The sequence below is a fragment of the Leopardus geoffroyi genome, chromosome A1 (assembly GCF_018350155.1).
Source record: "Leopardus geoffroyi isolate Oge1 chromosome A1, O.geoffroyi_Oge1_pat1.0, whole genome shotgun sequence".
Classification (NCBI taxonomy): Eukaryota; Metazoa; Chordata; class Mammalia; order Carnivora; family Felidae; genus Leopardus; species Leopardus geoffroyi.
Window position 1 is genome coordinate 15,561,968 of NC_059326.1, and position 27,844 is coordinate 15,589,811.

Sequence of the window (27,844 nt, forward strand, 5' to 3'; positions counted from 1 at the left end):
AAAATTTTTTTAATGTTTATTTATTTATTTTGAGAAAGAGAGAGAGCCAGGGAGGGGCAGAGAGAGAGAGGGAGAGAGAATCCCAAGCAGGGTTCACGCTGTCAGCACAGATCTGAACATGGGGCTTGATCTCATGAACCATGAGATCATGACCTGAGCTGAAATCAAGAGTTGGATGCTTAACCAACTGAGCCACCCAGGCACCCTGCACTAAATGTTTTTAAAAAGTCATTTCATTATTCATCAGCAATACTTAATTACTAATAATTATTGAAATAAATTCCATGAATCAATGAATGTTCAAATCCTTTCAATAATAGATTACCCATAATCTATCAAATGTCCATGAAGAGTCTGAATGTCTTATCCAAATAAGATGGTTCTCCAACAAATTTTTAAAAAGATTTGGCTCACATTATGGACTTCTGTGGAATTTCTTATATAGCCAATGAAAAGATAAATATCAGATTTGAAATAATGCAAAAGAGTGAGGTGTATCTTCCAAGTCATATTTGAAAAGGCCTTTCTCTTTATTCAATTTATAATTATTTTAATTTATATTTTATATATTAATATGTATATTTTTAAATATACAGAAAAACTAAAAGTCCAGGGCAATAAACATCCATATCCCCACTACCCAGATTCAATAATCGTTAAGTATTTTGCCATAATTGGTTCCTATATGTATTTTTTGGCTAAAACATTTCAAAGTAAAAATGTAGATATCATGCCACTTTACCCCTAAATTCTCAAGCATAAATCTCTTACATATAAGGATATTCTCTTACATAGCCACAACAGCATTATCACATCCCCAAAATTTGGAATAATTGTCTAACATCATTTTCAAATGTCTCCAGTTGTCCCCCAAAAAATACCTTTTATAATTGTTTTTTTGTTGGTTGTTTTTAATGGGAATCTAATCAAAGTTCATACTTTGCATTTGTTATATAACTCTTCCAGTCTCCTTCAATCTAGAAAATTTCTTAAACCTATTTTTAAAGAAAAAAAATTACAAAATTGACTTTCTTCCACTAGGCCACTTGTGTTTTACTATTCCACATTCTGGATTTTCCAGTTTGTCTCCTCAGGGTGCGGTTTAACTTATTCCTCCCTCTCTCCCCTGTAAATGGGAAGTTTTTTCTATAGGTTTAATTAGACGCATGCTCAACATTTTGGGCAGAATACATCATATATGATGTTTTGATGTTTATCCTTCATTTTCACTCACATAGGAGATGGGAAAGAGCAAGTCTTCCTCTATTAAACTAATGCTATCACATGGGTAAGGAGAGATAGTCAGATATTTCCATTGCAAAGGTACATTTATAGCATCAATGAGCTCCTTCTTAAACTTTAAGGAAAAGGGACCAATCTTATTCAAGTTGAAGGGAATTCTCATGGCTCTTTCAACAAATGAAATAGTTAAAAATAACCTTGCTCACTTGGGACTTTTATAGCTTTTAGCTTTGTAGTGTAATCTATCTAACATGAGGACAGATTAAAAGATACTTGACTCTGAAATATACTGCTCTCATTTGGATGCAATGATAATTATACTTAAAGACAGTTAACATTTTACAATAGCAGATTGGGTGGTTTTAAACAGATGTGGAATATGTCAGCCAGCGTTTTCAAAAGAAATTAATTGATCTTCAAAAGGACCTGAGGACAAACCATGATTTAATCAATCTAATTAAAAACGTTAGAATCCAGCCAAGACTTTCACATCTACATGTCTGAAAACAAGCTAAATTATGGCAGCATTTCCTGCTATCTGTATAGTTGAGAGTGGGTTTAGTCAGTGTGCTTACTGCAAGTCATGAAAACCAATTACAAAGATGAAACAGAACATTTTAAGCTAACTTTAGTAGGCTTAGTAAAAAATATTAAAACATAGATATCTCACTGAATTTCAATGAAAGACAGTTCTCAAATATTTCATATTCTTATATGTTAAAAAATTTTACATACTCTTATAAGATATATGTTATAAACCTACATTTATTTTGTAAGTTTATTGTTTATTGAAATTATGTGTTTATTTTTGGGTTACTTGTTGGGTTTTTTTGTTTGTTTGCTTATGTTTTCTATGTAACTCTAATAGGGAGTCCCCAGAGAGAGGTATAGTCCCTCCATAGCCTCTTGTATGACTATTTCCTTTACTAGTCTATTTTGTATTCATTGTTGCTTATTAGAGAATAGACTTTGACATATTTTTAATTTCTGGAAGCTGGATGTATAACTCAATAAATTCTGGAATTTTTAGATAGAATAAATGTTTTCTGAGATACTCTTACTAACACTCCATGTCATAATACAGAAAACTATTTCACCCTTCATTTATAAGTTAATGGCCAAATCATTCTTTGTCAATTTCCTTTGACAGCCCATAATTTCTCTTCGCATGTTTTCCCTACTAAAATTAAATGTTTCTCCCTCTTTTCTATCATATACAAACTAGTCTTGTTTGTTTTAGCTTATCCTAAACTATTTCTATTCTGGGATCCACACATGCCTGTGCTCTTTTTTTGTTCCTTTGTAAGGAAAAACTTCTAACCTTCTTATTCATTCATTATTTATTTTTAATGTTTGCTTATTAATTTTTTAGAGAGAGGGAAAGCACAAGCAGGGAAGGGGCAGAGAGAGACACACATTCACATAGAATCTGAAGCAGGCTCCAGGCTCTGAGCTGTCAGCTCAGAACCCGATGCAGGGCTTGAACCCACAAACTATGAGATCATAACCTGAGCCGAAGTCAGATGCTTAACCAACTGAGCCACCCAGGCACCTCTCTTACTCATTTCAGTAAATTAAAGCATTGACTACATCATTGTATTTTCCAACCTAATTGTGCCTGAAAATTTAAATGCTGGATACACACATTATTTGATAATATATTATTCTTTTTATGCCCCTTTTATATCACATTTAGGACAATGTTGATTTTCCTTAATTGTGGTAAAATATATATAACATAAAATTTCCCATCTTAACTGTTAGTGTTAAATATATTCACATTGTTGTCCAACCAACCTTCAGAACATTGGTTTTGCAAAACTGAAACTCTATACCCATTAAACATCTCCCCATTCCTCCCTGCCCCAGCCCCTGAGGACAATGTTTTTAAAATTATATGCAGAAGTAAATTACATGAAGTGTTAATTACAATTTCATTTGGGATAGAGAAGAAATTTTACAAACTATTTGTAGAAAGAAAGAAGAAAGAAGGAAAGAAAGGAAGGGAGAAAGGAAGAAAGGAAGGGAGAAAGAAAGAAAGAAAAAAAGAGAAAAAGAAAAAGAAAGAAAGAGGAGGGAACAAAAAAGAAAGAAAAAGAGACCTTGGGTCTAACACTGTGTGATGGTTAATTTTATGTATCAAGTTGACTGGGCTAAGGGATACCCAGATAGCTGGTAAAACATTATTTGTGCATGTGTACATGAAGGTGTTTCTGGAAGAGTTAACATTTGAATCAGTAGATTGGGTAAAGAATATTGCCCTTACCAATGTGAGCAGGCACTAGCCAATACACTGAAGGCCTGAACAGAAAAGAGGCCAAGAAAGGGTCAGTTTGCACTCTCTATTGACTTGGGACGCCCATTTTTCCTGCTCTAGGTCATTGATGCTCCTGATTCTCTGATCTTGTAACCTAGATGGAATTATAGCACCAGCTCTCCTGGTTCTCTAGCTGGCAGACAGTAGATCATTGGACTTCTCAGCCTCCATAACTGTGTGAGCCATTTCTATAATAAATATACAGTATTATATATAAAAATACATACCATATTACATGTCCTATTGGTTCTATTTCTCGGAAGAACTCTGACTAATACACAGGGTCAAGGACCACTACTCTAAACTACTTGAGGGAAGAGTATCTTATTTATCTTGGTATTTCCAAGGCTTATAGCACTGTGTAAATAATAGAAGCTCAATGAATACTGTTAAAAACAAACCACATACCCCCAAACAGCTTCACTTAGATTAAGGTCCCAAGTCAGAAAACCAAGACTTAATATCTAACCTAACTGCCCACTGGAAATATAATCTTTAACCAGTCAACATGGGGATTTCCTGGTCAGCACTAGGAAATTTACAGATAGACCCCCTCCACTCCCCTTAGGAAGGTGACTTTGCCTAAAACAATGGCATCTTGCTAATACAGTAAAATCTTGGTTTGTGAGCATAATTCATTCCGGAAACATGATTGTAATCCAAAGCACTTGTATATCAAAGCAAGTGTCAAGAACCATTGGCCCAGTTGTGATCATGTGATGTTCAGCGTCACATGCTACTCATATTGCAAGACATTGCTCGTTTATCAAGTTAAAATTTATTAGAAATGTTTGCTCGTCTTGCAGAACACTCACAGAACAAGTAACTCGCAATCTAAGGTTTTACTGTAATTGCTTTTTTCCGTTCCCTCTCTACCATTAAAAACCTTTCCTTTTCTGTAGCCCTTTGGAGCTTCCCTCTACTTGCTAGAGGGGATGCTGCCTGATTCATGGCTAAAGTAATAAAACCAATTATATATTAAAAATTTATTCAGTTGAATTAACAGTATTTATTGAAAAAATGAATTATTGATATACTTAGTGAAAGGAATCAGTCACAAAATACCACACTTTGTATGATACCATGTAATTAAATGTCTAGAATATGAAAATCAATAAAGACGTAGATTAGTGGTTACCTAGGGCTGGGGAAGAGAAGAGAGGAGAAAAAGAATAGGTAGTGACTGCTAGTAGATATGAGGTTTATTTTCAAATTGATAAAAATGTTCTAAAATAAGATTATGGTGATGATTACACAACTCTAAATATACTTTAAAAAGGCTGAAATGTATACTTAAAGTGGGTGAACTTCATGGTATGTAAATTGTATCTCAAAATTTTTTTCAAAAAGAATTAGTGACTGAATGAATAAATTGTACAATGTGTAGTTCCCATCCTTGACAAGTCATCTAGAACTATCAAAAGTCTGACCAATTATGGTTTTATAATTTCATTTGAAATGCTAGGTATTTTCAGATTATCAGATACACAAATGCATTTTATATCCAAAGCAAAATATAAATTCCAATTTTATTTTACTTAACCATTCAGAACAAACTTTATTCAATGCACCAATTCATCAGCATGGTGTAAATTCAAGAGAAGGGAAATATGGAGTAATTTCCTCCTATATCAATAACTTACATGAAGTTCAAACAAGAAAATTATACTTAAGAAGTAAGGAATAACTTGTCCAAGGTAGATACCTTGCAGGCAGAGCTCCATGGAAACCTGTTACAGCCAACTGCATAAGGAATAAACCCTGTCCAGTCACAACGATTCGATTCTCACCTCTGTATCACCTCAGGAGAAGCTGGTGCATCCCTAACTGAGCTGGAGCCAAGGTTCTGCTGAGTCACACTACCATTGGATCTTAGTTCCTGAGCATACCATGCTGGTGCCCAATGCTTGCAATTTAAAGCCTCATAGCTACATACTAAACTATATGTTAACTAACTTGAGTTTAAATTAAAAGAAAAAAAAAGCATTTGACAAAGTACAACATCCATTCATGATAAAAACTCTCACAAAGTAGGTTTAGAGGGAACACATCCCAACATAATAAAGGCCATATACGAAAACCCCACAGCTAACATCATATTCAATGGTGAAAAAAACTTCAAGCTTTTTCTTTAAGATCAGGAATAAGACAAGGATATACACTCTCCCCACTACTACTCAGCACGGTACTGGAAGTCCTGGCTACAGCAACTAACAAAAATAAATAAAAGACATCCAAATTGGTAAGAAAGAAGTCAAACTTTCACTATTTGCAGATAACATGATACTATATACAGAAAACCCTAAAGACTCCATCAAAAAAACTACTAGAAATGATAAATGAGTTTAGTAAGGCCACAGGATACAAAATCAATATACAGAAATCTATTCTATTTCTATACAGTAATGATGAAGTAGAAGAAAGAGAAACTAAGAAAATAGTTCCTTTACAATTGCACCAAAAATAACAAAATATCTAGAAATAAACTTAACCAAGCAGGTGAAAGACCTGTGCTCTGAAAACAGTAAAACACTGATGGAAGCAATTGAAGTCAACACAAACAAATAGAAAGATATCCCATGCTATGGACTGCAAGAACAAATACTGCTAAAATGTCCATAACTACCCAAAGCAATCTACAGATTTAATGCAATCAAAATACCAACAGTATTTTCATAGAACATGAATAATCCTAAAATTTGAATGGAACTACAAAAGATCCCAAATAATCAAAGCAATATTTTTTAAAAATTTTTAATGTTTATTTATTTTTGAGAGAGAGAGATAGAGCACAAGTGGGGGAAGGGCAGACAGAGATGGAGACACAGAATTCAAAGCAGGCTGCAGGCTCTGGGATGGCAGCACAGAGCCTAACTCAGGGCTTGAACTCACAAGCTGGGAGATAATGACCTGATCCAAAGTTGGATGCCCAACCAAGCCACCCAGACACCCCCCAAAATAGTCAAAGAAATGTTGAAAAGGAACTAAACTGGAGGCAGCACAATCCCCAGTTTCAAGATATAATATAAAGCTGTAGTATGCAAAACAATATGGTACCAGCACAAAAACAGACATACGGATCAATAGAACAGAACAGAAAGCCCATAAATAAACCCACAATTATATGGTCAATTTATCTGTGACAAAGGAGTCAAGAATATGCAATGGGAAAAAGATGGTCTCTTCAACGCATAGTGTTGGGAAAACTGGACAGCTACACACAAAGAATGAAAGTGGACCACTGTCTTACACCATACACAAAAACAGACTCAAAGTGGATTAAAAACTTAAATATTAAGACCTGAAACCATAGGTTTCATGTTCATAGGTTATGTTTATAGAAAAAAAAAAACATGGGTAGTCATTTCTCTCACATTGGCCACAGCAACATTTTTCTAGATATGTCTCCTGAGGCAAGGAAAACAAAAGCAAAAATAAACTATTGGGACTATATCAAAATAAACATCTTCTGCATGTTTATTTTAACAATCAATAAAGCTAAAAGACAACCTATTGAATAGGAAAAGATATCTGCAAATGAGTACCTGAAAAAGGTTGGTATCCAAAATACATAAAAAAATTTTACAACTCAACACCAAAAACTAAATAATCCCATTAAAAACTGGGCAGAAGACATGAACAGACATTTCTCCAAAGAAGACATACAGATGGCCAACAGAAAAGAGGCTCAATATCACTCATCATCAGGGAAATACAAATCAAAACTACAGTGATGGGGTGTCTGGCAGGCTCTGTTGGTTAAGCATCCCAACTCTTGATTCTGGCTCAACTCACGATCTCATGGTTCAGTTCATGGGATCAAGTCCTGTGTCAGCACAGAGCCTGCTTGGGATTCTCTGTCTCTCTCTCTCTCTCTCTGCCCCTCCCTCACTTCTGTGTGCATGTGTGCTCTCTCTCAAAATAAATAAATAAACAAACTTAAAAATGAAAAAAAAAACCCACAGTGAGATAACACCTCACACAGTTAGAATGGCTAAAATCAAAACCACAAGAAATAATAAGTGTTGTCGAGGATGTGGAGAAAAAAAGAACACTCGTACACTTTGGTGGGAATGCAAACTTGTGTAGCCACTATGGAAAACAGTATGAAGGCTCTTCAAAAATTAAAAATACAACTATCATATGATCCTGTTAATTTTCCTCCTGGGTATTTACCCAAAGAATATGAAAATACTAATTAGAAAAGATATATGCATCTTATGTTTATTGCAGCATTATTTACAATAGCCAAATTATGAAAGCAATACAGGAATGGATAAAGAAGATCGATCTACCTATCTATCTATCATGGAATATTACTGAGTCATAAAAAGAACGGAATCTTGCCATTTGCAGCAAAATGGATGGATCAAGAGGGTATAATGCTAAGTGAAATGAGACAGAGAAAGACAAGTATCATATGACTTCACTCATATGTGGAGTTTAATAAACAAAAGAACAAAATAAAAATAATGCAAAATAAAAAAGATTCAAACCAAAAAACCATACTCTTAAATACAAAGAACAAACTTATGGTTACCGGGGGGCGAGGGGAATGGATGAAATAGGTGAAGGGGATTAAGAGTATGCTTATCATTCTAAGCACTCAGTAATGTATAGAATTGTTGAATGAGTAATATTGTACACCTGAAAGTAATATAACACTGAATGTTAATTATACTGGAATCAAAATTTAAAAAATAAAAATAAATAAAATATAGTTTCCCAAATGTAGACACTTACCAACCATTCATCACCCCAAACCATACTAGCACTGCCTAGCTTTTTGTCTCTGTCATCTGTCCTTTCTCCCTCACCAGAAGGTTGTGACATTTGCTTAGCTTGAAGACTGACCCCATACAAATTTTCAAAAGAATGCAAGATTGGTTTCTAGTGCCCTACTTTTCACAGCAAGTCCCCTATAATTTTGAAGGCAGACCCTCTGATCCACAAGATAAAGGAGTTTCCCATACCTCACAGGACATCCGAGTTGTATTCAGACTGGAACCAGGTCCATGGGTGACATGAAGTCAGTGTTTTGGCTTGGGTGTTGCAGGACCAATTCCTTTGATGTATTAGATGGATTCCAGGAGACTCTCCTCTTCAATTCACTCTCCAGAAAGGCATTTCTTTCAATGGTTGATTGTACACTGCTCTGTCTTCGAGAGTAACAATTACGTGTGTTGCATATTTTCCAAGTCACCATTTGTTTTCAGCTCTCTGACATATTTCTGCAATTGATCTTTGATCACTTTCATCTATACAAGATCATCCTCTAGTGCTCAGACCTCCTGGGAGCCTTCAGAATATTGCATTTCAAACTTCTCCTTGGCCATGAGACCTCCATATGGAGTCCGTTATTTTTGGTCAGAAGGTCCCTATTCCCAGTTTAATTTGTTCTATCTGTGTATCCAATCTAGCTTCATATTCTCAGCTTTCCTCTTGGAATCATTGTATTCATCGCTTGCTGCTTTTGTGTCATAGTAGATCTTCCTAAAAGGCAGTATCTTCTCCCTCATAGAGGAAGGTCTTTTTCCTAAAGTCCTCTAAATATATAACTAATGGAGAAATTAGTGTTCTTATGGATGGTTTTTGGGCTCAGCAAGTAAAGACTCTGATGGCAATGAGGAATCTAAAATATTTTTATTATTTTCAAATTCAGTACTGCCTCAAACTATTACCTCCCTCCTTTAGTGCAAATCATGCAAAGCTGTCTGCACGAATTTGGTGATAACAATGATAGTAACATAAACCGAAGGGAATGTGGGACTGGTGGTGGTGAATGGTACACATACTGTGTTGATGGAGGAGTGACAGCATTAGAGCCCACCTGAACTAAAAATGGCAGGGATGAATGAGAAAATAACAGTACACCAAGGGAAAAAAAAAAAAAATATATATATATATATATGGATAATCTAAGTGGCACAGCTACAACTTCCAAATTACAACTACTTTCATTCCTGTTACCTCACAGTTCCCAGTGAGCCCCCAAAGATGAGAAAAACAGGTTTTAAGTGCCCACACATAGGTGACAGGACAACAATGTGGTTCCAAACTGGCTCTGTAACTTGAAATCCATTCCCCATTATAACTCCCACCCCCCACTTTAAATATAAGACAAGTTGAGAATGTGACAAGAATGAAAAAGATTGAAGAGATTTTTTTCTTTTTCTTTTTCTTTTTTTTACTTTGAAGGGAGTTGGAGTTGAACTGTTTCCCTCCTTGTATCTTTTAAGATAAATATGCTGAGCTTAGAAAGAACATTTCAGAGAAACTGCACACATATACACTAGAGTTCAGGGGATGACAGGGACTGTTGCCTGAACCTTCCTTAAAAATGGCTGAGGCAGTCTCCATAACACGAAGAAAGGTGGGAGCAACAGGAACAAGCCAGTCTCCCATCCATGATGGAGCAAGGTAGCTGGCCTTGAGTTATCCTGAAAGGACTCTGTCCTGTGTGCTGAGATACATTGATCCAGCAGCAGAAAGATGCTATGGAAATGGTATCACCAAAATCAGGAGAGCAGAACTCACTGAAACACCCACCAGCAATAAAGCCAGCATTAGGGCATCTGCCACATGAAGGGCTATAACTGTGGATTATAATAACACCTGCCATATAAGTTTGTGTTCTTCAAAAGTTCTCCTTACTGGTCTCAGTTAATGAGCACACAGATCATGCTCATTGGGGAAGAAGGTATTTAAATGATGAAAGGGGGCGGTTTGCTCATTAACAAGGCTCACTTTAATCTCTCACTATGGATGGCAGAGAGTTTGGGGCCAGGCATTGGATTAGAGAGAATCTCAAGTTTAGTAAACCAAAGAGAGGTTATCCAAGAAAGGAGGAACAGATAGATGCTACAGGACTAGAATCCAGAGCCCTTTTGATGCAGTGAAACAGATCATGTCACCCTTCTGCTTAAAACTCTCCAGTGGATTCCCACTGTATCCAAACTCTGTACAGTGGCCTATTGGCACCTACTTATCTTCTCCCCACCAACCTCCCCCCATCCCTTCTCATGGTTCAGGTCTAAGCTCAGACGTCACCTCAGTGAAGCCTTTCTTGTGTAGCCTATTAAAAATGATTTCCCCTAGTGCTTTTTAAAAAAAAAAAAGTTCCCCTTATCCCTTATTTCTGACTTGGAGGGGTCAGAAAGAGCAATTGTGAGTAAGGGAGAAAGTGAAGGCTAGGAGAATAAAGAAACCAAGTACACTCCTGCCCACCATCCCCCAGTCGGTTTCAAACTTCAGTCAACCTTGAGTTATGGAGGAAGAGAGAAGCTTTAAAGCAAATGGGGGGAAAAATAAAGTTTTGATATTATACTTTCCTGGGCTTGTTAAAATCTGAAAATGAGACTGTTTATTAATCTATGAAAGTGAACAGAAAAACAATAGGATATTCCCCGAACGTCGTCCAGAGGTGGGAAAGAAAGAGCACATACATTAAGCTTAAAGACAGCAGTAGGAGAAAGTCTAAGTTACTTTCCAAACCCTACCAATTCAGCTCATTTTTTTTTTTAAAGGACACAACTTTTCTTTTTTTTTTTTTTTAATTTTTTTCCAATGTTTATTGTTTGAGAGACAGAGACAGAGCATGAGCAGGGGAGGGGCAGAGAGAGAGGGGGAGTCACAGAATCTGAAGCAGGCTCCAGGCTCCAAGCTGTTAGCACAGAGTCTGACGCAGGGCCGGAACTCACGAACCTCAAAATCACGACCTGAGTCAAAGTCGGACGCTCAACTGACTGAGCCACCCAGGCGCCCCCCCAATTCAGCTCATTTAACAAACTGTTTATCCTGCTGTTATCCTTAACTGAGCACTTATTAAATGCTAGAATCTTATGTCATTTAGTACTTACAGTAAATCTATGAGAAGGCCAGTCCTCACAGTCTCCTGCTAATTTAGGAGTAATATTCCTTTGCAGTTTATTAAAAAGAAACTTTAAAGGGATTTCCTAAGGAAAAAGAAAGAAAATGTAAAGATGAGCTCTAATTATGAGAAGACAGCACAGCACAATCATGTTTTCAAAGGCTTGGAAATCCCCTAGGTAATCCTTTCCCTAAAATAATTCCAAACCCAATCCTCCTAAGTGGACCCTTAAACTCAAGTGAAAGTTCTTCTCTGAAAGGCACAGCCTCCATCCAGTTTACCACTTATCTGGACAAAGTACTTATGAATCAAGATGGATTTACACACAGATGATGATGCTTAAGTTCCAAGTCTTTCCCCTTCTTCCTGTCCAAGGCTGGGAGGGGGCCAACAATGCGTTCACATGGGCATATATTTATGTAAAATTTGCAAAACAAAGCAAGCAATTTAATCTCAATTGATTGAGACCCCTGTCTCTTTCCACTCAGGACTTCCCTTCTGTCACATTTATTCTTGTGCTGGGTGGTATTGAAGAGGTTCTAGACATGCGGGGATCTGGTTGGAGGAAGCTGAGTTGTGATACAATTAGTTTGGGTTTAGTGGGATATATTTACGTGGTTCATAGCCAAGGGATTGCTAACTCACTCTCCCACTCTCCCATGTAGCAACAGCTTTCAGGAATGTTCCTACTGCCTATACTCTACTGATTCATTGGGCATGAAGACAAGAGAGTATATAGAGGATCAGGGGTCGGATCACAATATGAATGTGACAAAAGTGTCCGATTGCTCTTAACATGAAATAGTGGAGGACAAAAAGGGTTTGAAATGTATGGAGCCAGAAACCAATCTGTGGAAAATTACTCTAGTCATCAAATGTATAAAATCGTAAGATTTGGTTTTCATCAACAGCTGGTCAATTAGAAGTTCTCTCCTGTTATGAATATGGCATACGCAATTATAAACATACCATGTATTTTTATGGGAATTGTGCAAAATAGAATTTACCAGAATGATATGTTTTTAGGCAGCATAAATATAAATCTAGCAGTACTACCAACAGTAAGTACATCAACAGGTGAAATGCACGTTTTTTTTTTTTTAACGTTTATTCATTTTTTGAGAGACAGAGTGAGACAGAGCACGAGCAGGGGAGGGGCAGAGAGAGAGGGAGGCACAGAATCTGAAGCAGGCTCCAGGCTCTGAGCTGTCAGCACAGAGCCCAACATAGGGCTTGAACCCACGAACCGTGAGATCATGACCTGAGCCAAGTCGGATGCTTAACCAACTGAGCCACCCAGGTGCCCCTGCATGTGTGTATGTGTGTGTGTGTGTGTGTGTGTGTGTGTGTGTGTGTGTGTTTAAGTTTATTTATTCTGAGAGAGAGAGAGAGAGAGAAAGTGTGAGCAGGGGTGGGGCAGAGATGGAGAGGGAGAGAGAGAATCCCAAACAGACTCCACGTTGTCAGCGCAGACATGGGGCTCAATCTCACCTACTGTGAGATCATGACCTGAGACAAAATCAAGAGTTGGATGCTTAACCAACTGAGCTACCCAGGTACCCCAAAATGCAGGGTTTTATATATCATATGATTGTGTGTCTTTCCTCAGTTCCCTATTCCATATCATGTGTTGTTTAAAATCATCTCTGGGGTACCCGGGTGGCTCAGTTGGTTGAGCGTCCAACTCTTTGTGTGTGTGTGTGTTTTTTAATTTTTAATGTTTATTTATTTTTGAGAGAGAGAGAGAGAGAGAGAGAGAGAGAGAGAGAGGCAGAGCGCAAGCAGGAGAGATGCAGAGAGAGGAGACACAGAATCTGAAGCAGGCTCCAGGCTCTGAGCTGTCAGCACAGAGCCCGACGTGGGGCTCAAACTCACAAACTGTGAGATCATGACCTGAGCTGAAATCTGGAGCTTAACCGACTGAGCCACCCAGGCACCCCGAGCGTCCAACTCTTGATCAGTACAGGTCATGGTCTCATGGTTCGTGGGATCGAGCCCCACGCTGGACTCTGTGCTGACAGCATGGAGTCTGCTTAGGATTCTCTCTCCCTCTCTCTCTCTGCCCCTCCCCTGCTCATGCTTTCTCTCTCTCGCGCGCGCGCTCTCAGAATAAACTTTAAAATAAATAAAATAAAATAATCTCAGATCCCCTTGATGAAGCTGTCATGCTAAGAGCGGTGCCAAAATAGAGCTTAAGGTCACCAGACTGAAGTGTCTCAGAACAAACATTACTTCACTCATCATGCTACCAGAGTTAGCCTCTTTAATCTGTCTTTAGAATGTTGTTTGTTTTATCTAATAATTATCTAGTAGAATGGATCTTTGATAAAGTAACCTACCCACACTTCTGAAGATCCTGTCATCTCTGGAAAAAAGTAATGTTGCTATAAATTGGTGGAGTATAACACCTTATTTCACTCAGTTAAATCTTAAAACAAAAAATCCTAATTAGAAAAACAACTTAGTTGTATAACTTAAACTAAATCATGAAGCCTCCAGGAGTTTTTCATGTCCTCCCTATCTCCACACATAGCTCAAGAAGGATGAGATGATAACCTGTTTCTCAGTGGAATCCAGAATTTTTTGCCATAGCAGATGGATCCAGTTGCCAGTTCTCACTTCATATAGATCGAAAACTGCTTCTCATTGTTCTTCCAATCACACTATTTGCCTGGAACCAAACTCATCTGAATTACTTAGAAATAGTTTTAAAAACTTTTTCCTGCTTATGTTCAAATGAGGACTCAGACTGGTAGTGGCGATATCAGATATCATGAGTGTTATGAATACATATCACATGGGATAGAAGAACTCTCCTTGTAAAAGAACCAGAGGAGGTCATCTTACAGATATTTCTTTGCTTTTCTGTATTTTATTGGCATTTTGGCAATACATTTTGTGACATTTGTGTTAAGCTAAATTCAAGGATGATTTGGGATATGAAAGATCAAATACACAGGCACTTAACCTGTGACTAAAGTCAAAACGTCTGTCACTAATACCCAGGAATATTTCCTGCCCTGAAAGTTCTCTATTCTTACACTGATAACATAAATATCAAAGTATCATGTACCCAGCAACTCTGTGAAACCCTCTTTCAAAGGAGGTTGTCTCCTGGCTCTCCTAAACAAAATGCTAACAATATATCTGAAAGTCTGAGCATAGTCTGTCTTTTGCTACAGTCATGCATTTATCTATAGATGGATGAAGACAAGAAACACAAATATGGGCTCAAAATGAACTGTGCTAATTTTTATTTTCTTAATAGGCCTTTTATTTTTCTGGAAGTAGAGAATAAATTTAAAAAAAACTGATTAAGGGGAGACTGGATGGCTGAACTGATTGAGTGGCCAACTTTTGAAATTGGCTTAGGTAGCAATCTCCCGGTGGCAGGACTGAGCTCTATGTCAGTTCTGGGCTGAGCATGGAGCCTGCTTGGGATTCTCTCCCTCCCTCTCTCTTTCAAAATAAATAAATAAACATTTTTAAATTTTTTTTAAATAAAATACCAATCAAATAAAATACCGATATACAATATAACATGTAATATAGATTGCCATGAATAAATTTCTCATATCATAACCAGAGTTATCATTGGGAAGAAAGAAGATACTAATGTGGAATGAAGGAAGTCAAGAAACGCTACTGGGGGTAGGATCAGAACAGGAGTAATCAGTATGAATTCATGATTAAGTATAGATACATACATGTTTGGATTTTTTCCTTTTATCTGTTCAAAGTGCCTAGTAGCATAGAGCACATCTAGCACCCAGATCCTGGTTTCTAGGTATCATCCTCCATGAAAAGGAACCAGAGATCCTAGGAAATCTCTAGGAGAAAGGAGAAATGGACTGTAGCTAGGACAGTACAAGACAAGTCTGGAATATCTTCTTATGCCAGAAAGCAAGGGAGTGCCCAAAAGGATACAGGAGCCTGCTTGAAGGACTACCACCAGCTGAATCTAGGAAGTCCAGCCAAATCCAGAACAATCTGAGCATTGATAAGGTAAGTAAGAGACTGCAATCCGTTAAATAAAACAGAAATTCATGAGTCCATACTGATCGTATATAAACAATAAAGAAATAAATACAGAAAGTAGAAGGGATGGCTCTTCCCAACAGTAAAATGCCAACTCATAAATACAGAGGAAGTGATAAGAGTTGAAAATTGTCATTTTGCAATAATCATAATATTCATTCAATCAGTATCACAAACATGATATATAGAATACTTTATTTTCTTCTGAAATAATAAAATAAAATCCAAGACCTATAGATTTATTTTCATACAAGTTTTCCTAGATAAAAATGAGGGCTGTAATTGGTTTTAAGACAACTCTACTATGCTGTAATCACCGTGGTAAAATTCTGTTCTGGTGAAAATTGGTACTTTGTTAACACCAAGCTTCATAGTTTGAAAGAACACCTCAGAAGACTGATAAAAGGAAATAAGAATGGTTCCTTTCCTCAGCTCCCAACACACAGCATATGTTACTTCTCAGGGAAGCGTAAAACTATTGTCTAGAAGCCAGAAAGGAAGAAAAAAAATAAACTAGAGAAAGTAAACTAATCTACAGAGTTTGAAATAGAGGAAAACAGGTGTGGAACTCTGGTTCTAGGTTTAAAACAATTTTATTTGAATTAATAACTACATAAAAATTAACCATATATCATTTTCTTGAGCAAAGGAAGAAGCCTAAGTCAGAGTTAAAATACACTGAGAATGGACAATTAAAGCAGTACTACAAGAGTCTATTGGCCCCTGCTGGCCTGTATCATTAAGTTGTATACTTACCATGGGTAGGTTTTATAGCATGCAAATTATATCTCAATAAAAAAAAAAAAAAACCTGCTGTCATTTATTGAATACCATAACAGGAATTTGCACTAGGGTTTAAATAGCACTGCCTTCAGTGATATGCTGATAAATTTTTAAAAACCAGTTGACTGGTAGAAAGAATGTTTTAGCACATGATTTACAAATAATAAAAATCACAAGACTCCTTATTGTAATTCCATACGCTTCAGTGTAACCTGCTATTTCTTGCAAAATCCACTATCACTTTTTATAATTATTTCACCAACAAGTGTCAAGAATTCAAACTATAAACAAATGCTTGATTTTTATCCGGTTCAGCAAAGAAGTTGCTCACATTAGTGACAGAGTACAGTTCTGCTCTAAATGTTGGCTGACATTTTTGTTTCTATTGATGAGTAAGACAAAAGTGAAACAATGAAGATGTATGCCAGAACTTCACTTATTGTTCAATGATGGGAGCAACTTCTTTGCTGAAATCATGGTAATTTTCAAATACTGAGAGAATATTTCAATTTTGGGAGGCTACTGACAACGTGACAGCCACAGCCATCAAATGTGTTAAGTTTAATCTTCATTAACATTTTTACTATCACCTTGAGTCTGAAGACAATCAACAGCAAGTCAAGCTCTGCTTTGTATCACTTGACAATCCCCATAGTGTAAACACGCTCACCATGGCTAGCTTCAAGCAACCAACGTGACATCACTGAATGCAGAGCTGAGAAGAGACATGCAGTATCACACTACCAACTAGTATTTCCACATACGTATCTTATAAGCATTGCTAATAGTAAAACACTGAAAAACGATTAGAAAGGGATGAGTTTTGAGGTTTTTAACTTTTGTTTTTAAAATAATTTAATTGGTGGGGCGCCTGGGTGGCTTGGTCGGTTAAGCGACCGACTTCGGCTCAGGTCATGATCTCATGGTCTGTGAGTTCGAGCCCCCCATCAGGCTCTGGGTTGACGGCTCAGAGCCTGGAGCCTGTTTCAGATTCTGTGTCTCCCTCCCTCTCTGCCCCTCCCCTGTTCATGCTCTGTCTCTCTCTGTCTCAAAAATACATAAATGTTAAAAAAAATTTTTTTAAATAAATTTAATTGGAAGTTTATGTAATTTAATTTTTAATAATAACAGTGTTTAACTTCCAGCTCATTAAATACCTGGTATTTCAACAATGGCTCTCATCAACCTCATCTAGCACACCACTGACCCTTCCTTTTACTATGGAGAAAGCTGAATGTCCCAGAGGCTGTCACTAATGAGGCCTGGTCACACAGGACAGTGCCAGCCAGGTCTGTCTATATTCAAACCTCTTTGTGCCTCTCTTTGAAACGTAGGTAGCTGGTGACCTACTCACACATCAACACCCCAACACCTTAATGTGAGTGGATTTATCATTTGTTGGGGTAGTCATTGCTCTCCTTCCCAATAGGTGGAATGCAAAACCCAACCAGGCAAGGAGGAAGGAACAAATGGAAAGAGAACAACTACCTGGCACTTTCGTTCAAGAGGCGGCAGGGTCGATTCCCTCCTGAGATATGGCTAAATTAAGATTTAGCAACCAGCACTTGTGCAACAACTGGTAAAAATAATAGGTCGTTTATTGTTTTTTTTAACGTTGGTCATTCAGGGTTGCATTTTACCCGTTTTCACTGTATTTAATGAAAACGTTATTAAAGACTCATCTTAGAGGTCACAGCAAAGGACAAATATTAAAAATCAAATAAGTTTCCAAGAGAGAAAAAGAAATATATCGGAACAAATCACTTAGCTCTTAACACAAACTTGGTCCCAAGTTTGGCCCACTCCTCCACCATATTTTCAAATAGGCCGCCTCTGCCCTCCTTGACTGCCAACTAGTGGTGCCAGGTTGTGGCACATGCCAGCTTCACATCTCCCATTTCAAGGCATTTTGAGACAAAAATACTATGATAATTAGCATTAAAACGCCGTAAGTCATAAAATCGCTCAGGAGCCATCTTAATTTACAGTGTGGAGTTCCAGTACAAAAGTGTTTTTGAAACTTTTTAGACACAGTAGGTTTCAGCAAAAAAGCGCGGTCTTACCGAGCGCGCAGAGAGAGACTTCAACTGCACCCAGAGCCTCCACAGCAGCGGCGGCGCCAGCGCAGCGAAACGCAACACAGCGCCTCCAGCCAGCGCCGCAGCCGCACTTGCGCAGTCAGCTCCTTCGCGGGCTGCTCAGCCCCGCCCCTCAGAGATGCGAAGTTCCCAGAAAGGCGCCAGGCAGAGAAACGCTCACGCGCGAGACGCGGCCGCGCAGGCGCAGTCAGGGCCCCCTCACCTAGCCGGAGCCTTTTCCCCTCAGTGGTCTTTGGCTTGCGAAGTGCCGCTGGGCCCCGTATTTGTTGAAAGGCTGGGGTCGTGGACCCCCGCAAGGTGTCAGCAGCACGGAGGTGCAGGGCGTCGTCGAGGGTGCGGGGCCGGGCGCCGCCGGTGGCGCGCTCCGCCCCGGGGCCCCCGCCACTGCTCTGGGCCAGGCCCTGGCTCCAGCCTCCGTCCCGGCCCCGGCCTCGCAGTTCACCCTGCTGGTGATGCACCCCTGCGGAGGGCAGGACGAGTCTGCGGCGGAGGGCGTCCTCAGGCAGCCTCCGGCCCTGGGGGACGGCGCCGGGACGGGCAAGTCCATTAGGTACCTGTGCGAAGTGGCGGGGGCTGGCGAGGAGGAGGCAGGGGAGGACGAAGCCGACCTGCTGGACACTTCAGACGCCCCGGGGGGAGGCGAGAGCACGGCTAGTTTGGAGGATCTGGAGGACGAGGAGACACACTCGGGGGGCGAGGGCGGCAGCGGGGGAGCCCGGAGACGGGGTGGCGGCGGGGGCAGCATGAGCAAGACCTGCACCTTCGAGGGCTGCAGCGAGACCACGAGCCAGGTGGCCAAGCAGCGCAAGCCTTGGATGTGCAAAAAACACCGCAACAAGATGTACAAGGACAAGTACAAAAAGAAGAAAAGTGATCAGGCCCTGAACTGCAGTGGGGCCGCCCAGCCTGGCAGCGCGGGAAACGTCAGACTGGAGGTATCAGACCTTAGCTGGGGTCTTGGAGAGTGGGAGGTGGTTAGGGGGGAAACAACACTCTTAGCGCAAAACGCGTTTCCAGCGCTGCCCGCCGGCTCCCAGATGGGCCAGGTTGCTATGGCTCGACTTGTGGCAGAGAGTGAGTGCTTGTCCTGAATTAGAGTTTATACACACATGTGCAAAGCCTTAACCGTTCGGGTACATCCTTGTGAGAGATGAATAAGTGTCAATGGAAATGTTGTGACATATCAGCAGACCTGTTATTTCAAAGATCAGCAATATGGGCTGGAAGGACAGGTAGTAAGTGAATGATGCGGTTCATCGCTAAAGGAGCAGGCAAAGAAAGAGACCTTAGGAAACTAGATGAAATTATACTTTAGAGAAGGTAATCTCTTCCTGATTGCATTACCCTATTCACAGCGTACTGTTAACCAGTATCCCTATTTTAGTACCCAACTCTTAGTACCCCATTGCTAAGTACTCTGTTCTTAGTGCCCTGGTCTCCCTTAATCTTATTCTTTTGTACTCTGTTTTCAGTAACTCTGTTCTCAGTAGCCTTATACTGTCCTCAGTACTCCCATGCTTAGTACCCTGTACTTAACCTTGCTCTCAGTATCCCTTTTCTTAGTACCTTGTTCTAACTATCCCTTTTCTTAGTGCCCCTAGAAAGGGAAATGGAATAATAATGGGGTGTAGGTCTCAGAAGATTTTTGGAGTGTTTAATTTGAATTGTTTTGAAGGTTAAAGCCAGTGCTCTGGTGTTGGACTTTGGGCTACAAATCTCCATTCCATCATCATTTGCTGGTGGTGTGGCCTTCTTGAATAGGTTGTTAAACTTTTAGAAGCTTCAGCGTCTTCATCTGTAAAGTGGATTTTAAAATGGTACCTGGTTTGTAATGTTGCAGTGAACACGTGAAATAGTCCATATTGAGTGTTCACACAGTGTTCACACTATCTAGCAGATAGTAAAAGCCAATAAACCTTAGCCACTATTATTGTCATTATTAGTACTATACTTGGAAGTTGTTACAGATAAGCAGATATTTCATCTGTATGTTTTCCTCCTTTTAATAAAAGCTATAGTCCCTCAGTACATTGAAAAATTGAATTTTGTTAAAAATGATCCAGAAAAAATTTTAAACTGAAAGCTGTCCTAGAATGTATTCTGAAAGTCTTTAAATTTCTTAGTTTTTGCTGGACTTGAACGACCTCCTCATTGCCAAAATTTTAGACTTTGGGATTGTTTATAAATGTAATGTTATAACTATTTTTAAAATTTATAGCCCTCAACATGTCACACTTAATTTATACTAATTAATAAGGGCCTGAGTGACTTCTCTTTCCCTTTTATCTCATTGAGTCTTAATCTGTTTAGGGTAAAAGGATTTATTTGAGAATCTGATAAAACCTAATGAACCCTTTTCCCAGAAAAAATATATACATGTAGGTATTTAATTTGCATTCACATTATAGAGTTCAAAACCCCTGTGGGCCTGAACTTGTGTCCTTGTAAAATGTATTTTACCAAATCTTAGATTACAAGGAATTATGGAAATAAGCATTTCACTTATTACAGAATGAAAGTAAGGTTGATTTTTTGCCCCCTATATGTTCCAAAGTTACTCCTGTGTTTCAAATTCACTTCAGAATTCTTCAGAGAGAGAATATACTTCTTTTCAAGAAAGAGGTATTTTACCTATAGCTACTTTTTTTCTTTTAACTGTCCAGCTTTTACATCTACAGTTTGAGGAAAATGTATAAAAGGCAAATAGATACTGAATTAAGTCTCCTCCTCGACGTCCCACAAAGAAGAATCTTAATAATTTTCCTATTCTAAAATAATTTGCATGATTTTTTAGTAAAGAGAAGTAATTGCTATAAGCAAGAATTAATACCCTGCTGTACATTTGTCTTATATTATGGGACAGTTTACCAGTTCTGAGACTTCAAGAGCTGTAAGTTTTTATCTTTGTTGAACCGAGTGTGAAGAACACCAACAGTGACCATCAGGACATAAGGGGCAACTGTATAGCACTTCTTTAGTAGTGGAAAGGAGGACAGATCATTATAGGCTGAGATACTCTGGAAAGGCTTTGCAGAGAAAATATAACTTAGTATAATCCAGAAAGGGTGGCTAATAGTTTATGCTTAATCAGCTAAGTGTCTTATGTGCCAGACACTGTGCAAAGCTATAAATGGAGTGTCACATCCTTTAGCAATGCTAGATAGATGCTGTATTTCACATACATGGAAACTAAGGCACAGAAAGGTGAAGTAACTTGGTCTAGGTTTTATAGCCAGCAAATATTCAAACCCAAGTAGTCTGATTCTAGAGCCTTCACTCACATAGTGTATCCTCACACAATACTGTTTCCCTCGAATTTGGGTAGGTGAAAGAAAATGAAGCTCATCTTAGTAAAAAAAGGGAAGTGGGAATACAGAAGACACTTTTGGGAAGAAACAGGAAGACCACTCTAGCTAGAGTGGAATATTTATGTGGAAAATTCATGAAAAATAAATTTGGAAAGAGAATTGGAAGCCAGTTTATGTATGGTATTGAATGGCAGGTTATGGGATTTAGGTTTGGAGTCTTTAAATGAAGCTTCTAATTAGGAAGTAACAGGGCTCTACTCTAATGGGATGGTTTAAAGTCAAGGCCTGTAGACTTAGAGACTTTAGGAGATTATTATAGTAGGGCTGATGGGCAGTGGTAGGGGTCTTCTGTAGTGTGAAAAGCAAATTAGAAATTAAGGTTTTTAAAATCATTTACATAAATCAAATAAGGAACAAATATATATAATATTTAGTCTATGCATCTAAAAGTGTATTATATGAGAGAACACGTAAAAGGAACTAGGGATAAAATAATTGACTTACAGGGTTGATCATTATCCTTAAATATCTAAAAGGCTATCGTTTAGAAGAAGCAGTAGGTTTATTTTGCGTAGTTTAAGTAACTAGGATCCTTAGGTGAAAATCACAAGACATATGTCTTTCAGCTCGACCTAAATAAAAGCTACCTAGATGTTGGAGTTACTTAAAACTAAATGGGATGCCTCAAAAGTTGGTAAACTCCTTAGGGCAAAAGGTGTTGAAAATTTTTGAAAAAGGAATTTGAACATTGTAGAAGTTTGGACTAGATGACTCAAGGTTATTTCTACTACAGGCTTCTGTGTTTTTGTGACATTAACATTGTGAATCTACATAGTGCTTTTCTGGGGTTGTAAGAATAACACCATCAAGTCAGTTTCATTATTTCATTTCTGTGCACACAAAAATGAAATAGTGCTACATGTAGTTAATCCTGTGGGGAGTGAGGGAGGAAGAAATTATTTTTGTTTTCTCTGGTATCAGAATGCTCTTTTTACAGTTGTTTTTTTTTTTCCTTTACATTTTGCGGCCTAAGTGTTTAGGGATTGAACATTTTTGTCACATCCAGTTGATAAACTTCTCATAATGAAAGAGAGAAAGTGGATATTCTAACAGAGAACTCAGAGCCAGTGGGGAAAGAGGTCAGGAGAAGAAAACAGCTTCAGTAACCACCTAAATAAAGAGCAAATAGAGGAGAGTAAATTTACATATGGCTTCATGGTAAAACACTTACAGTTTTATATTTGCTTAGTTAGAATTTCTGGGTGTGGTCAGTATCGTATCAGGTTTTCTAAGAGTCAGAATATCTTAGTTAACTACAACAATATTTAGTTATGCCAGGAAAATTGTGAGTATTTTAAGATTCTGTCAGGTAACGGGATACATATTTGGTAGTTAGTGCTGCTGATTTTGTTTAGTTAAGGATGTCTCAGACTATGGTTTTCATTTTAGAACTTAACTATTTTGGCTATACCAATAGCAGGAGATTATTTATACCAGTGCTTTCTAGTCTTTCCAAAGCCAGTTTGTCATTTTTTTCCTAGTGACTTCCAAAGTTTGAAAGCTTCGTCTATCAGTTGCTTCTTTAATATTTTACTGCTCCCCCTCCCCGCATTTAACTGTTGTTAAATGGGCAAGAAACTATCAGGGTGTCTCATTAGCAATATGTAAATTGCCTTTGAGTTTATGTATTCCATCCAAAGGCAGACAAACTTTGTTTTGGCCTGGGTGGCTTTATCTGAAGAGGGTGTTTAATTTCCACTTGGCATTTTTTGTAATATTGAAAATAGCTAACAAGTAACTCTTTGCTTCTTCCACCTCTGTCCCACTATTGATTTTGAGACCTTCAAGAGACTGGAGATCCCAGGTTGGAAATCGTAGAAGGTGAGGGAGTGAAGAATGTTCTATAAAATTAACTGCTATCACTTTACCTATGACTTAAACAGGGATTTTCCCAATGTTTCACAGGGACTAGGCAAGAAGGAAGAGAAGCTGAGACGCATTCCTTACATCATTGAAAGCTTACAATCATGGATTATTATTTAACTTAATCCTATTTGTATTTTTATCATTTATCCCAGGAAAGTACAGATAACATACTCTCCATTGTTAAACAAAGAACAGGAACCTTTGGGGATCGTCCTGCAAGACCCACTCTTTTAGAACAAGTGTTAAATCAGAAAAGACTGGTAAATATCTGTTTGTAAAGTACTTACAAATTTGTGAACAAAAGTTTTTATAAATACAATTATGTAGTTTTTGTGATTTTAAAACTTGTTAAACGGTTACCAGGGTCGAATTGTTCTTCCACCACATACTAGAATGTCATAATGCTCTCCCAAAACTGGATGAGCTGAAACACCTTTATTCCTTTATCTTCACTGACTAAACCTTGAATATCTGAGCAAGATAGGGTTTTAAAAGAGACTTTCTTGGTACTGAATTCTGTGATTTATGGGATAATGCTTTAGTGGTATGGAAGTATAATTAGGCTACCATTTAAGAAAGATCTCTATTATAAACTTGGTAGAAGGCATCAGAATTCAATCAGAAAAAGAGAGATTATTCAATAAATACTGAAATAACTGGTTAATAATTCGAGGACAAAAAAGAATTTAACTAATCATGTCACTGTACGTCAAAATAAATTCCTGATGAAGATTTTTTAAAAATGGCATTGAAACTTTATCTCAAAAATATTTTTCTGGCTTAAAAGAAATAGACAAAATTACAAAGAAATGAATACTATAGTCAAAAATGGTGGTAAAAATGCAAACTTCAAAATAACATACAGGAAAAATCTTTGCAACAAATATAAGAGACTGTGGTTAATATGGTTGACATTTTTAGTTTACAAAATATTTAAATAAGTTGATGAGGAATTTGGCTTTAATACATTGCAAAAAATATGAACAGGGAAAAAAGCAGAAATGCCACCATTTAATGATATGAAAAGGCATTCAATGTCAGTAAAAATCACAATAAACAGTACAACAGATGAAAATTATTTAAATGATAACAAACAATGACGTTGAGGGTTCCATGAAATAGATACTCATTCTTTTGATGGTATCATATGTTGGTATAATAAGACTTCTGCAAAGCAGTTTGGCAGTATGTATCAGAAGTCTCCAAACTAATCATTCATTTAGCTCAGCAGTCATACTTACTGTGGAGATCTTTGCAGGAAATAAATTCTGTATATGGATAAAGTTAAGCATAAAGATGTTGCCAGAAATGTAATTATCACAATTAGTAAAATTGTAGTTTAAACAGCTTAGGGGCGCCTGGGTGGCGCAGTCGGTTAAGCGTCCGACTTCAGCCAGGTCACGATCTCGCGGTCCGTGAGTTCGAGCCCCGCGTCGGGCTCTGGGCTGATGGCTCAGAGCCTGGAGCCTGTTTCCGATTCTGTGTCTCCCTCTCCCTCTGCCCCTCCCCCGTTCATGCTCTGTCTCTCTCTGTCCAAAAAATAAATAAATGTTGAAAAAAAAAAATTAAAAAAAAAAATAAATAAACAGCTTAAATGCTCAAACAGTGTCATAATAACTGAGTAGACTATTCTGCATTTACTTAATAGAATTTGGGACTATCTTTACAAATACATGTTTTTATTGAAGTATGGTTGACTACATCTAAGTTTTAAGACAAGTAACTAGAAAATGTACTTTGCTCTAATGTTAAGGTTTTTTGTTTTTTTTTTTTAAGTTTATTATATTGAGAGAGACAGAACAGTCAGGGGAGGGACTGAGAGGGGGTGGTGGGGACAGAGGATTTGAAGCAGTCTCTGTGCTGACAGCAGAGAACCTGACATGGGCCTCGAACCCACAAACCGCAAATCATAACGTGAGCCGAAGTCAGATGCTTAACCAACTGAGCCACCCAGGTGCCCCTCTAATGTTAAGTTTTAACATCAGTATTTAATGATAGTATTTCCACCTTGTTCAGTTTATCTTTTTCAGTTTTTTGGAACCAAAGTATTTTTTCTCCTCATCAATTTCTATAAGTATTTTATTATAGTAAAATCATACTAACCAGAGTCTGTTATAGTTGTTATATGACTTTATATTTTAAAATGACAGTTGTACAAAACTGTATATATATTTTTTGATCAGTCATATTCTGTCTTTTCTGAACTTTTGGTAATGTGCTAATATTACTTTTATTAATACCTGTATACCTATACACACACACACACACACACACAGACGCTTTAATTTCTTCAGAAAGACTTAATAGGCTAGTGGGAGAAATTGAATCCTTAAGTGGATTTCCACACTAGCATCTAACAGCCATTTTCACATGTGGCCCCTTTTCATGTCCTTGTTTTTCTTGCTATAATCTTGGGCCAGTGTTATTCTTGGCTGTTTGCTCTTATGTTTCATAGACAATATATATGCTGGCACATCAATAAAGCATTTCCTTTGTGTTCAAAGTCACCAATAAGATCAGGCTTCACTCCCTATTTTTAGGTTTTAGTATTTTGATGTATGACATCAAATTTTATTATTATTAGTTTGCAGTTTAATTGCAATGCATCAGATGCAAGGGTGAATGCAAAGGCATGTTTTATAAGCATATTGTGCCTTGTGCAGGGACATAACAGTAATTTTATAGCATGTGAAGATAATCCCATAAGAATAATGTTAACAAATATATTTTTTCTTTTTAAGTCATTACTAAGAAGTCCAGAAGTGGTGCAATTTTTACAGAAACAGCAACAATTATTAAATCAGCAAGTTTTGGAGCAAAGACAGCAGCAGTTTCCAGGAACATCAGTGTGAAAGAATCTATCAAGAAGATCTACATGGTTTTTATTTTGTTGTAGTAGATGGACATATTTTTATACTAAAGATAAATGGGGTAAGACATGCCAGTGAAACACATAAGCAGTTATTTTCCTGTAAATGTATGTGTGCATTTGGGGATAAATAAGTATTGCACTTTGTGCATCTAATCCTTTCAGGTTACCGTGAATTTGAAGAAACAGCTTATCTTTCCAAAATAACATTTAATTACAGTTGTTTTTTTAAACAAAGTGTTCCTCTTCAGTCATAGTTACTGAAGGTAATGGAGCAGTTACTTTCTGTGGAAGTCAAAAAGTTAATAGATACTAATCTTTGGTCATTTAATTCAGTGGTTCTTATCAAGGGTCATCTGCAAATGTATGGATATGTTTTTGTTGTCACAGTGACCTTGAAAACTCCTAGTTTTTTAGTGAATGGGTCAGGAATGCTAAGTGTTGTATGGTGTCTGGCATGGTTCACAACTAATAATTATCTTACCCACAATGCCAGTAATCGTTCTCTTAAGATACACTGATAGTTGTGATACTACTTGTGATGATAAAATGTAGTCAGGGCACCTAGAATTGCATTCTTGTAATAACCTTTTCTTTACAGTTAAGACTGGAGCTGTCAAAGAGGTAAGCATATTTTAAATGTGTAAGGAAAGTGATCATTGTTACTATCTGTGAAATTAGGATGTGCATTTCTTTTCAGGCATGTGCTGCTAAAACCTAGGAGAGGGGTTATCTAAGTACACTGGAACGAAAGCATCTCTTCAAGTTGGCTTCTCACTTCATGTTACCTATTAGTATTGATCTCTTTTAAAGCAGACTTGTGTGTTAAATCTGTGAACGGTATAGATGTATCTCATTCCACCAATGTCAGGACAAAAAAAAATTTTTTTGATACTCATTTTCCTTTTCAAAAAGAGATTCTGAAAGTAAAAATAACACTCCACCATTTTGTCAATGTTTTCCGAAACAGCTAATTTAAGATCGTATTATTCCTAAAGTTCACAGAATAACGGGTAACTGGATAGATAACTTTTTCCTTGTATCTTCTCCTAGGAAAAGTTTTAAAAGGCAAGCCTACCAATAAGAGTAACCAATCAAATGTCAAGAGAGGATTTCCAATGTTAGATAATAAATGTATGTCTCTTAAGTCTAACTGCAAAAATGTGTTTGTTTCTTGGGTTTTAAGCCCTGAAATATGTATCCAGTTAAACTTAGTCATGGCTGTTTTAAGAAGTACTTAAGGAGAGAAAGAATATTTTTGTTTATTTTTTATGTGTGGTTTATACCTGCCTATCTGTGCAAAAATAACAGATTTCACCAAAATTATTCATTAAAGCCCAGTTGTTGACCTTTGCATTGTCTGATTCACTTGTTCTATTCTTCAGTTTTTTC

General features: G+C 37.6%; 1 protein-coding gene across 1 annotated transcript in view; it reads left to right on the plus strand.

The window, feature by feature from the left end:
- The window catches only part of LOC123607414 (regulatory factor X associated protein), a 74,998-nt gene extending 47,192 nt beyond the window's left edge, over nt 1-27,806 (plus strand). The window contains exons 4-7 of the mRNA XM_045496701.1: nt 18,279-18,427; nt 18,556-19,284; nt 23,736-23,843; nt 26,325-27,806. Coding sequence (XP_045352657.1) covers nt 18,279-18,427; nt 18,556-19,284; nt 23,736-23,843; nt 26,325-26,435 — 1,097 coding nt within the window. The 3' untranslated portion in view covers nt 26,436-27,806. The remainder of the gene's footprint in view (nt 1-18,278; nt 18,428-18,555; nt 19,285-23,735; nt 23,844-26,324) is intronic.
- The last annotated feature ends 38 nt before the right edge of the window (nt 27,807-27,844 follow it).